At 39.8% G+C, this 11627-nt stretch overlaps 3 protein-coding genes across 4 annotated transcripts; 1 reads left to right on the top strand and 2 right to left on the bottom strand.

Moving 5' to 3' along the window:
• Window positions 1-1661: 1661 nt before the first annotated feature.
• LOC103854527 lies at window positions 1662-2729 on the top strand. The gene has a single exon (XM_009131472.2). It carries the CDS (start codon window positions 1662-1664, stop codon window positions 2727-2729), a length of 1068 nt encoding a protein of 355 aa, XP_009129720.1.
• Window positions 2730-3134: 405 nt separating this feature from the next.
• Window positions 3135-6423, bottom strand: LOC103851034 (glutathione hydrolase 1). 2 transcript variants are annotated; one of them, XM_009128031.3, is made up of 7 exons: window positions 6029-6149; window positions 5408-5733; window positions 4458-4973; window positions 4148-4383; window positions 3800-4070; window positions 3579-3716; window positions 3135-3504 (listed from the first exon to the last, which is right to left on the bottom strand). In XM_009128031.3, exons 2-7 carry the CDS (start codon window positions 5729-5731, stop codon window positions 3271-3273), a joined length of 1719 nt encoding a protein of 572 aa, XP_009126279.1. In that variant the 5' UTR covers window positions 5732-5733; window positions 6029-6149; the 3' UTR covers window positions 3135-3270. The 2 variants fall into 2 exon arrangements, with proteins under 2 accessions (XP_009126279.1, XP_009126140.1); XM_009127892.3 differs by lacking the exon at window positions 6029-6149 and adding an exon at window positions 6183-6423 and having other exon boundaries at window positions 3166-3504.
• On the bottom strand, window positions 6330-10840 carry LOC103850940 (glutathione hydrolase 1). Its single transcript, XM_009127782.3, has 6 exons — window positions 10517-10840; window positions 9453-9971; window positions 9076-9311; window positions 8711-8981; window positions 8480-8617; window positions 6330-8369 (listed from the first exon to the last, which is right to left on the bottom strand). Exons 1-6 carry the CDS (start codon window positions 10838-10840, stop codon window positions 8136-8138), a joined length of 1722 nt encoding a protein of 573 aa, XP_009126030.2. The 3' UTR covers window positions 6330-8135.
• Window positions 10841-11627: the final 787 nt, after the last annotated feature.

Below are 11627 nucleotides of genomic sequence, written 5' to 3'. Positions count from 1 at the left end.
ACGCAGTCTTCTCTATCCATGCTGATAAAGCACCTGGCCCCGATGGCTTCTCCGCGAGTTTCTACCATACAAATTGGGAGAATATCTGTTGCGACATCGTGAAGGAGATTCAGGAATTTTTTATCACGGACACTCTCCCGTCCACGATAAATGAAACGCACATCCGGCTCATCCCAAAGATCCCTAGTCCGCAGCGCGTTACGGAGTATAGACCTATAGCTCTCTGCAACGTCTACTACAAAATCATCTCCAAGATTTTGACGAAGAGACTCCAACCGCTCCTATCAGACATTGTCTCCGAGAACCAATCAGCGTTTGTGCCAGGGAGGGCAATCTCGGACAATGTCCTTATCACTCATGAGGTGCTCCATTACCTCAAAACGTCCGACGCTGCAAAGAGATGCGCTATGGCGGTCAAAACCGACATGAGCAAAGCCTATGATCGTCTCGAATGGGAGTTTATCCGGCTGGTGTTCCAAAGACTAGGATTTCATCCCAAATGGATCTCGTGGATCATGCAATGCGTGTCTACTGTTACATACTCCTTCCTCATTAACGGTTCTCCTAGAGGAAGAGTCACACCGAGTCGTGGTATCCGTCAAGGAGATCCACTCTCACCTTACATCTTCATACTATGTAGTGAGGTACTCTCGGGTCTGTGTAACAAAGCTCAAGAGGAGGGATCCCTCAAAGGGATCAAAGTAGCTCGGGGGACTCCTCGACTCAACCACCTCCTCTTTGCGGACGACACAATGTTTTTTGTACGAGCCAGCAAGGAATGTAGCAAGGCTCTAAACATCATACTCAAAAAATATGAGGAAGCGTCGGGACAGACAATAAACGTGGAGAAATCGTCAATCACTTTCTCTAGGAAGACCCCGAGGGCTTTGAAGTCTCTAGTCAAAGGCACTTTGCTTATCGAAAAAGAGGGGGGAGTTGGCAAATATCTAGGCCTCCCGGAACATTTTGGAAGATCTAAGAGGGATAACTTCGCGTCCATCATCGACAGAATCAAGCAAAAGGCGCGAGGTTGGTCCAACCGATTCTTATCGACGGCGGGCAAGATGACAATGCTGAAGAGCGTCTTATCTCCTATCCCTTCACACGCAATGTCCTGTTTCCAACTCCCTGTGTCCCTTTGCCAACAAATACAGTCGACGCTCACTCGATTCTGGTGGGATGATAATATGGAAAAAAAGAAGATGGCTTGGATTGCATGGCAAAAGCTAATAAGACCCATGGAACAGGGGGGACTGGATTTTAGAGATATTCAAAGTTTCAATGAAGCTTTCCTAGCCAAGTTGAGCTGGAGAATCATAAACAATCCAGACAAGCTACTAAGCCGAATCCTCCTTGGGAAATACTGTAACTCGGAGAACTTCCTGACAGTAACAGCAAAGAGTGCGATCTCACACGGATGGAGAAGCGTTCTTATAGGACGTGACTTAATTATGGAAAATGCAGGCTGGGAAGTGGGTAATGGAGAGAGCATTAACATTTGGGACAAACCGTGGCTCAGCTGCGAGGCTCAAGAGAGACCAATGGGGCCAGCGCCAATGGAATTCCAACATCTAACTGTGGCAGATCTCATGCTGCCAAACTACGAATGAGATGTTGATCTGATCAGACTGGTGCTCCCTCAGGAGGAACACAGGATCACAATGATCAAACCAAGCCGCACGGGAGCACCAGATAAGCTCGCTTGGCTGAGCTCCAAGTCAGGAGAGTATACTACCAAAACTGGTTATGCGACAGCTCTCTCCCACAGAGTGAATCCAATGGATATCACACAAGAGGACCTGGCCTTCAACTGGAAGAAGGCAGTCTGGAGTCTCAAAACGTCACCAAAGACAAAGCTGTTTGTGTGGAAGGCACTACATGGGGCAATCCCAGCGGGAGAAGCGCTTAGGGCCCGACACATCAACGTCGATGGAACGTGTAAAAGATGCAACATGCCTGAAACTATAGATCACTTGTTCTTTCATTGTTCTTATGCAAAACAAATGTGGCTCTCGGCCCCTGTTTTACCTAGAATCGAGTACAATGAATCTATAGTCTTAAGAAATTCATGGATCAGTCTCGTGACTAAGACGAACTTACCTCCAACGGGAGTTGCAGAAGGACAGTTGGCACCTTGGATCCTGTGGCATATCTGGACGGCAAGAAACAATCTGGTGTTCAAGGACAAGACCATCTCCGCAACCGACAACCTCTCCAAGGCTCTAGCTGCTGCAAGGGAATGGAACGCATGCCAGCAAACAGAGGCACCAATGAAGCGTGCTCTGCCCCCTGCATCTACTGCAGCGACAAACTCTGCGCTAATAAAAACTGATGCTGCTTGGAACGAAAATTTAATGGTTGCAGGTTTAGGATGGACGGTGGAATCACAACAAGGAACCTCCTCTTACTCGACTCCTACTCACCATGTGAGATCTCCTTTAGCGGCAGAGGCTCTGGCACTCAGAGAAGCGCTAGGAAAGTGTCAAGAACTGGGACTCTCCAGAATCAGAATCGAATCAGACTCAGCTGTCTTAATAAAAGCCCTCAAATCCGGAACATCGCTGGCTGGCCTCTATGGGGTCCTGGTTGATATTGTCTCTTTAGCTTCATCTTTTGAATGTTGTTCTTTTAATTGGATCTCTCGAGTGAGAAATGTAGAAGCGGATATGCTAGCGAAACAGAGTTTGGCTGTTGAACTAGCTTTGATGGCTCCACCTACTTTGGTCTGAGCTTTTAATATAAGTGTGTTTCAAAAAAAAAAAGACGTATACATAACTATCACTCATCATTTGACAAAGACAACAACACAATAAAGCCATGCTACTTGAGCTGTCGTCCATAACAACCAACGCACTTGATTAATTTATAATCTACCCATTATTATTAACTCTATAATTCGTCATATACTTATTTGACTAATCACAGATACAAAACAAAATTTCATGTATCTTTTTTCATATGCTTCACAAGAGATGTTATGTACGTCGCAGAGAATAATTCAATCGTATTGTCATTTTTTTTCATGGTAGACCAGTAGACCACACAGTTTGATATGATCGGGTTTGTGATCTAGCTATGAATGAAATGAACTTAACTTACATGTAGCACCCACCTCACAAACCCCACTAACGTACATGAGAATATTCCTCATATTAAGATTGTAAAAAAAAACAATACAAATTTATTTTATTTTATTTCATCAATTAAAGGTTGATAATCATCGCAAGTTCGATGCAATTAATTAACAATGGCACAATACTAAATACAAACTTAATATCCTGAGGGGAACCCTCCTTTCCTTGGATCACTAACTGCTACAAGCTTACTCATTCCTCCGGCATTTCCATCAGATTCTTCAACTATGAACTGAGCAATCGTTCCTCCGGCTGTTGGAGTTAGAACATGACCTTTCTTTTCCAACACAATTCTTGTCTCTTTAGGAACCTCGAAATGATCATTGAACACTGTCGTCCAATTTTCAAACGAAACTCTGTTTGGTATCAGCTGCAAAATGGAATCGCATAAAGCAAATTTTAGTTAAAGAACAAGAGAGTTTCTTCGGTATAAGAAGCAAAAACCTGATGGTAGATTCTTGGAGCCAATACGGAAGAAAGAGGATCCATGTTGAGGAAAAAATGATTCAAGAAAACTTCTATTGTCCCGGCGATGATGTTCGCTCCACCGCTAGCACCCACCGCAGCTTTCACTTTACCGTCCTACAACGTAAACAAGCGCATGAAAACCCATTGTTTGGAGTCGAACTATTAGTTTCGTAACACAAGTAATAATTTGACAATACCTTGAGTACAATGGTGGGTGACATTGAGGACAATGGTCGTTTCCCGGGTCTGATGAAGTTAGCCGGTGCCGGTGGCGGCACATTTAGGTCACCGCTGGACTTCGCTGGGACCGAGAAATCATCCATCTCGTTGTTTAGAACGATTCCGGTGCTAGGAGATAGCATCACTGCCCCAAAGTAACCGTTTATTGTACTAGTCATCGAAACAGCGTTCCTCTCGCGATCTATGATCGATAAATGACTTGTACCATGATCGTCTATTTGATTCCACCTAAAAAATGGAAAAAAATTTAATTATATTGATAAATCAAGAAACAAAAAAGAAACCAGCATATGAAAAGGTCTTACATGCCACCATAATATTTTGGATCAAAGGTTTTGTCATCGTTTATCTTCTTCTTCAAGTCTTTTGCAAATTCCGGAGACAGCATGTCTGAAACGACCTTAGTAACATCTACAAAATCTGGATCAGCAAGGTTCATCCTAACAGCGAAAGCGTGTTTCAGAGCTTCGATTAGTCGATGAACACCTAGAGAGCCAGAAACACCTGAAGGAATCCCATATTGAGAAAGAATGTTCAAAACCTGCACTACAAGAAACTCTGTGAAAACCTTGGTCTAATAAAATGTGAAAAAATTCTCTATAAAATGGGACTTACAAGCATCATTGCAGCACCACCTGATGAAGGAGGAGGCATACCGAGTAGTTCGTACCCGAGAATGTTTGCAGACAACGGTTTGGTAACCTTAACTCTATAACTTTGCAGATCTTTCAAAGTTATTACCCCACCAGCTTTACGAATATCTCTAGCTAGGTTAACCCCGACCGTGCCATTGTAAAACGCTTTTGGACCATATTCACCGATTTGCTTGAGTGTAAATGCTAATTTTGTGTTATGGATAATGGTCCCTGGTTTCTTGAGCTCTCCATTTGAAACAAATAGCTCAGAGAGACCTTTGTCTGCCAAGATATCGACTCTTGTGGCGTTCATCTGCATGTAGAGATACTTTGAAACCCTGAATCCTTCTGCAAGTTTCTCTGCAGGAGTCACTAACTGTTTCCATGGGAGCTTTCCGTGTTGTTTCCAAGCTGTGAATAGACCCGCGACTTCCCCTGGAACGCCTGCTGATAAGGCTCCTTTCTTCTTTAGATCAGGATTGCTTCCATACATATCCTACATCAAGAAAATCAACCAATTATAAATGTCCAAAACGAGTATGTGAATAAACGATGAGAAACCCTGTTGCATTATTCTATATAACCAAGACTGTCTATGATTCATAAACGTTGAGATCTAAGTTCAAGAGAGCGTTTCCTGGTATATTTAATCAGAAGAAAAATGTCAAGAAACGCTATTACCTGCACACATTCTATGATTCAAGCCGCCTATTAGGCTGAAGATCACATTTAAACGCTTATCTAAGAAGAACATATGTAACAAAACGCTATTTGAGCTCAAAAGCGCGTTCAAAATAACGATTTAAGAAAGCTCAGAACAGAGACGCTATTACCTACATTAATGATTTAATGTTCTACACCAAAGAGCAAACTCATATTTCAAAACGCATATTGCAAAAAGAAAGACGTTATTACTATGACCGTTGTTACCTCAGTGGCGCCGAGAGGAGCTGTTTCTCTAGAATCATAGGCGATAGCCTTCCCGCCAGCTATCTTAACCACTGTAAATGCTCCACCTCCTATACCGCTAGAGGCTGGACTCACAACGCCTAGACAGAGAGCAGCTGCCACCGACGCATCAATAGCGTTTCCTCCTTGCCTAAGAACACTCATCCCGATCACTGAACACCGTCCATCGTCAGTTGCAACCGCACCACGAGACTTAACAATACTTTGCGGTCTTTTCTGAGCCGCGGCGTTTTGCAGAAAAGCGACTAGAAAAAGAGCGATCAACGCTGTCCGAACCAGTGGCATTGCTGCGATTAATACAAGAATCAAATCAAACCAGAGATTTCTCACAGATGATCTTTAACGCTGGGATGATCCAAGATTCGTCGTGTAAATATAAATTCAGAGAATAGTTCGACCTTGTTCAGAAATTGAAAATATACTAATGGTCAAATATTGAAAAGTTTAAATTAGCCATCACGCGTATAGACAATATAGCTCAACACCCAACAAAAAAACTTTATCTTAATGTGTTGACCAATAAAACGAAGCTCAAAAAACGAGTACTTGTGTTCTGAGCTAATAAAGCCATTCAAAATTTACCAAGTCCAAGTTCTAAATTTGCATGTAAAAATCCAGAAAATGAGAAACCATGGTCCAGTCTGTAACTTCAGATTATATACGAAACGTTGAGAGACTAGGTGAGAAAATACCGGATGGTTGGTTAAACAAAATATACAAGAGTAGAAAAACTTACAATTCATCGAGACGTCACTTTCTTATAAGTTGTCGTCCTTGGCAGGCAATAGTAGATCTATTCGGATGATTTTTAAGTCTCTGGCCGAAAGTCTCATTTGAGTTCTCTTCTTTATATCCATTCCTCAAAAGTCACCTAGTCTTTTTGAAAAAGTTTCTATTTTTTTTTGCCTCTCACGTTGATAAAGTTTTTTTTAATGACGTAAAGTCTTTAATTATATAGAGAATATACTCTATTTTTTTCAACTATGTAATAAATACACAAAGCTGGTCCAACACTCCACATGGCTTATTTTTGAAAATCACCAAATAAATAGCAGAAAAAAGAAACAGTTTGTGGTAAGATCTTAATCCAAGTTAATCATTTGACAATTTACACATTTTCACTAAAAAAAAAATAAAAAAAATATTACTTATAATTTTGAAGTAAACAAACCCGTGAGGTTTTTAGAAAGAAGGCCGTGCCAACTTTTTAAATGCGAATTTGTTAATTGGTCATAAAACCAAGTGCTCGTCTGCATCATGCTTGTCCCTCGTGGAGTGTGAAAAAAAAAAGAGTGGAATCATAGGTTTTCTTTAAAAAGGAAATATCTCTCGTCACAATCAATCACACCACAACATCTTCTTTTAGTATAAAAATGGATGTCCGGGCCTATAGGGAACAAAATGGCCTTTTAACGAAATGTTATTCGATGACTCTAATATTAATGGGCTCATAAGCCTTATTCTAATCGAGGGTAGAACCGTTATTTGGTAGTGTCTGCCAAGCATTTGTTTAATTTCATTTGAACCTACTAATCTCCCCCGCTCATTTAATAATGTCTGTGTCGTCTATTCAAATTCCAGTTTTGGGGGTTTGAAGCTCAATCTCGAATTAGAAGTGTCGATAATGCCGAAGCGAAAAGCAAAAGAAGTTGTCAGACTCACTGAAGAAGAAAACAAGGACGAGAGCGACAAAGAGATTCGGAGAGAAGAGAAGAAACATGAAGAAGAAGATACCAATCGTTAATCAAATTTGTAGAATTAATGATTTTTGAGATGAACTTTGGATCTGATGATATTGTGTAGTTGAAAGACGTATTGATGCGATTAAGGCAATCCGTGATATTGAGATTGAACAGAGCTTAACTGCACAGAGGTTACTCTGCTCAACGTTCTCTGAGGAACAGTTAGAGACACCTGTGTTGGACTTCTTCAAAGAGAACCTTCCTGATGTCTCTATCGAAGTCGAAGATAATGGGGAGATTGAGTTCAAGTGGAATCACAATACTGGTGATTCATCTCTTGGTGGCTACCCTTTAAAATGGATCTTGTACTGTTCTGCCTTTCAAACTCTCGTTTTCTATGGTATATGTATTCATGATTGTATTCTTGTTTTATACTCTTGTTAAAAAACTGATATCTCATTAGTTTGGAGTGTTTTAGAATGACAATAGTAAACTTTGCAGGTAAATGGAGGGCAAAGACTTCTTCATTTTGGGATGACAGCACCAAAGACTCGGAGGCAACCAAAACCTGGAGAGATGATGCTCTCTGTGCATGGCACTCCTTTGGGGGTATACAAACAAAAATTCATGTATCCTTTTTCATAGACATCACCCGAGATGTTATGTCACAAAGAATTATTCTCAAGGTAGATCCAATCGTATTGTCATTATTTTTTCATGGTAGACCACAAAGTTTGATATGATCTAGCTATGAATGAAATGAACTTAACTTATATGTAGCTCCTACGTCACAAACCCACACTAACGTTAACGTACATGAGAATTAAGGTTGGTTGTTTAATGGAACCTCTAATTCCTATATTCCCCATATTAAGATTGTAGAAATATACATATATATCTGGATCAACATTATTGCAAAAAGAAAGAAAAAGACAGTACAAAATTTTATTTATTTTATTCGTCAATAAATGTTAAATGGCAGCAAAACTAAATACAATCTCAATAATTCAATATCCTGAGGGGAACCCTCCTTTCCTTGGATCACTAACTGCCAGAAGCTTACTCATTCCGCCGACATTTCCATCGGATTCTTGAACTATGAACTGAACAATCGTCGCTCCGGTCATTGGCGTTAGAACATGACCTTTCTTTTCCAACACAACTCTTGTCTCTTTAGGTATCTCGAAATGATCACCGAACACTGTCGTCAAATTCTCAAACGAAATTTTGTTTGGTATCAGCTGCACAATGGAATTATAAATTAAAAAAAAAAACATTTTCTTAGTTATAGACAAAGAACAAGAAAGATTATTCTTGGGGTATAAGAAGAAAAAAAAGAGAAGCAAATGACCTGATGGTAGATTCTTGGAGCCAAAACAGAAGAAAGAGGATCCATGTTGAGGAAAAAATGATTCAAGAAAACTTCTGTTGTCGCGGCGATGATGTTCGCTCCACCGCTAGCACCCACCACAGCTTTCACTTTGCCGTCCTACATAAACAAAGCGCATGAAACCCATTGTTTGGAGCCTAACTAAGAATTTCGTGTAAGACAAGTAACAAGTGTGTTTTTTTTTTCCTAAACCTTGAGCACAATGGTGGGTGACATTGAGGACAATGGTCGTTTCCCGGGTCTGATGAAGCTAGCCGGTGCTGGAGGAGGCACATTTAGGTCACCGCTGGACTTTGCTGGGATCGTGAAATCATCCATTTGGTTGTTTAGAACGATTCCAGTGCTTGGAGATAGCATCACTGCCCCAAAGTAACCGTTTACTGAACTAGTCATCGAAACAGCGTTCCTCTCGCTATCTATGATCGAGAAATGGCATGTTCCATGATGGTTGATTTGATTCCACCTACAGAGTTGGAGAAACGAATATTATTAATAAATCAAGAAAAAAAAAGAAGAAGAAACCAGCGAGTGGGTTTAAGATATGAAAAACGCCTTACATGCCGCCATAATATTTTGGATCAAAGGTTTTGTCATCGTTTATCTTGGTCTTCAAGTCTTTTGCAAATTCCGGAGACAGCATATCTGAAACAACCTTAGTAACATCTACAAAATCTGGATCAGCAAGGTTCATCCTAACCGCGAAAGCGTGTTTCAGAGCTTCGATTAGTCTATGAACACCAAGAGAGCCCGAAACACCTGATGGAATCCCGTATTGAGAAAGAATGTTCAAAACCTGCAGCACAAGAAACCAATGTTGACGTTATTAAGCCGGTCTAGGAGACCGATTTTGTAAATATCTAGGCTAATTTTTTTTTTTATAAAAAAAATCGTTTAAGAAAGATTGTTTGATATGTGGAAAAAAATCGAGACTTACAAGCATCATTGCAGCGCCACCTGATGAGGGAGGAGGCATACCGAGTAGTTCGTATCCGAGAATGTTTGCGGACAACGGTTTTCTAACCTTAACTCTATAACTTTGCAGATCTTTCAAAGTTATTATCCCTCCAGCTTTACTAATATCGCTCGCTAGGTTAACACCCACCGTGCCATTGTAAAACGCTTTTTGACCATTCTCAGCTATTTGCTTGAGTGTAAAAGCCAATTTTCTGTTATGGATAATCGTCCCTGGTTTCTTGAACTGTCCATTAGAAACATATAGCTCAGAGAGACCTTTGTCTGCCAAGACATCTGCTCTTGTCGCGTTCAGCTGCATGTAGAGATACTTTGAAATCCTGAATCCTCCTTCTGCAAGTTTCTCTGCAGGAGTCACTAACTGCGTCCATGGGAGCTTTCCGTGTTGTTTCCAAGCTGTGTATAATCCTGCTAGTTCCCCTGGAACGCCTGCTGATAAGATTCCTTTCTTCTTTAGATCAGGATTGCTCCCATACATATTCTACATCAAGAAAAACACCCAATAAATGTCTATGATTCAAAAACATCAATGAAAATCTAACCTTAACAAGTGTGTGAAGAAACAATATGCAACCATATTGCATTATTCAATATAACCAAGATTGTCTAGGGTTCATAAACGTTGAGTAAAACGCTATCTAAGTTCAAAAGAGCGTTTACTGGCATATTTTAATTAGAGGGAAACAATGTTAAGAAACGCTATATTACATTCATACATTTTATACATCAAAAGACACTATTAAGCTACAATTGGCGTTCAAAAAGCGTATTTAAGAGGAAGAAGATTTTAGGAAACTATATTGAAGCCTCATCCATTCAAAACAATTGTTTATTAAAAAAAAAAGGTTTAAGGAAACTATTAGGCTGAAAAACGCATTAAAGGCGTATTTAAAAAGAAAATATGTTACAAAACGCTACTGGAGCTGCAGAGCGCGTTCAAAATAATGATAATAAAGGGCTATCACGTTAACGTTCTACACCAAGAGCAAAGCACAGGTTGTGTAATTCATAAAACGTCGCTATTACCTCAGTGGCACGTAGAGGAGCTGTTTCTCTAGAATCATAAGCAATAGCCTCCCCGCCAGCTATCTTAACCACTATAAACGCTCCACCTCCTATACCGCTAGAGGCTGGACTCACAACACCCAAACAGAGAGCAGCGGCCACCGACGCATCAATAGCGTTTCCTCCTTGTTGAAGAGCACTCATACCGATCTCAGAACACCGTCCATCGTCAGTTGCAACCGCACCACGAGGCTTAACAATACTTTGCGGTCTTTTCTGAGCCGCAGCGTTTTGCAGAAAAGCGACCAGAAAAAGAGCGATCAACGCTGTCCGAACCAGCGACATTGCTGCGATTGATACAAGAATCAAATCAAACCAGAGATTTCTCACCAATGATCTTCAACGTTGAAATGACGCTAGATTCGTCGTGTAAAAATATAAATTCAAAGAATAATTCGAGTTGTTCAGAAATTGAAAAGAAAGTATTCGAATATTGAAAATTTAAATTAGCCGAGTATGCATATTGCATAATAGCTCAAAACTCAACAGAGATTTATATTAATGTGTTGACCACTAAAATGAAGCTCAAAAAATGCAGGACCATCTAATAGCATGAGCAACTAGAGCTGTAGAACATTGTATGAGTCTAAAAATAAAATTAAAAAACTAAGAATTTTTTGAAAATAATATTTTATGGTCTCAAACTTTAAATTTTTTAGATAGTACTAAATTTAGAGCCTATAATTTCAAACAAAACGTTAAGGATATATAAATAGAGCTATAAACTTTTAAATTATATGTATTCTTGTTAATTTAGAGCTTATAATTTTTATTATGGTTTAAAAAATTAAATATTTTATGGTATGTATTCATGATTGTACTCTTGTTTTATACTCTGTTAAAAACTGAAATCTCATTAGTAGGGTTCTTAGTTTGGTTCGTTGGAGTGTTTTTGTCCCTCGATTCTTTGTTTTTACTTTCTTTATTTTTTATCCAGAGAGAAATGGTTCACTATCTGTTGCAGAAAGGGTTCTAAGTTTGGTTCGTTGGTGATTAGTCCTTGAGCCTAGAAAACTTTTGATATTACATCACGATTATCAAAAAAAAAATGCTTGTATCAATGATAGTTGTT

This window comes from Brassica rapa, chromosome A01, assembly GCF_000309985.2.
Source record: "Brassica rapa cultivar Chiifu-401-42 chromosome A01, CAAS_Brap_v3.01, whole genome shotgun sequence".
NCBI classification, from domain to species: Eukaryota; Viridiplantae; Streptophyta; class Magnoliopsida; order Brassicales; family Brassicaceae; genus Brassica; species Brassica rapa.
The sequence above is the reverse complement of the archived record's forward strand: the minus strand, read 5'-3'. Positions and strand labels throughout refer to the sequence as shown.

Bases quoted from the DNA above. Each gene is read 5' to 3' on its own strand.
- LOC103854527 (XM_009131472.2), top strand. From the start codon at position 1,662: ATGATCAAACCAAGCCGCACGGGAGCACCAGATAAGCTCGCTTGGCTG.
- LOC103850940 (XM_009127782.3), bottom strand. From the start codon at position 10,840: ATGTCGCTGGTTCGGACAGCGTTGATCGCTCTTTTTCTGGTCGCTTTT. The intron at 8,982-9,075 runs GTAAGGCGTTTT...CCAACTCTGTAG, and splicing joins CCAAAATATTATGGCGGCAT to GTGGAATCAAATCAACCATC. The intron at 8,618-8,710 runs GTTTAGGAAAAA...TTGTTTATGTAG, and splicing joins CACCCACCATTGTGCTCAAG to GACGGCAAAGTGAAAGCTGT.
- LOC103851034 (XM_009127892.3), bottom strand. The intron at 4,974-5,407 runs GTAACAACGGTC...TTCTTGATGTAG, and splicing joins CTCCTCTCGGCGCCACTGAG to GATATGTATGGAAGCAATCC. The intron at 3,505-3,578 runs GTTTTTGCTTCT...TCCATTTTGCAG, and splicing joins CTCCAAGAATCTACCATCAG to CTGATACCAAACAGAGTTTC.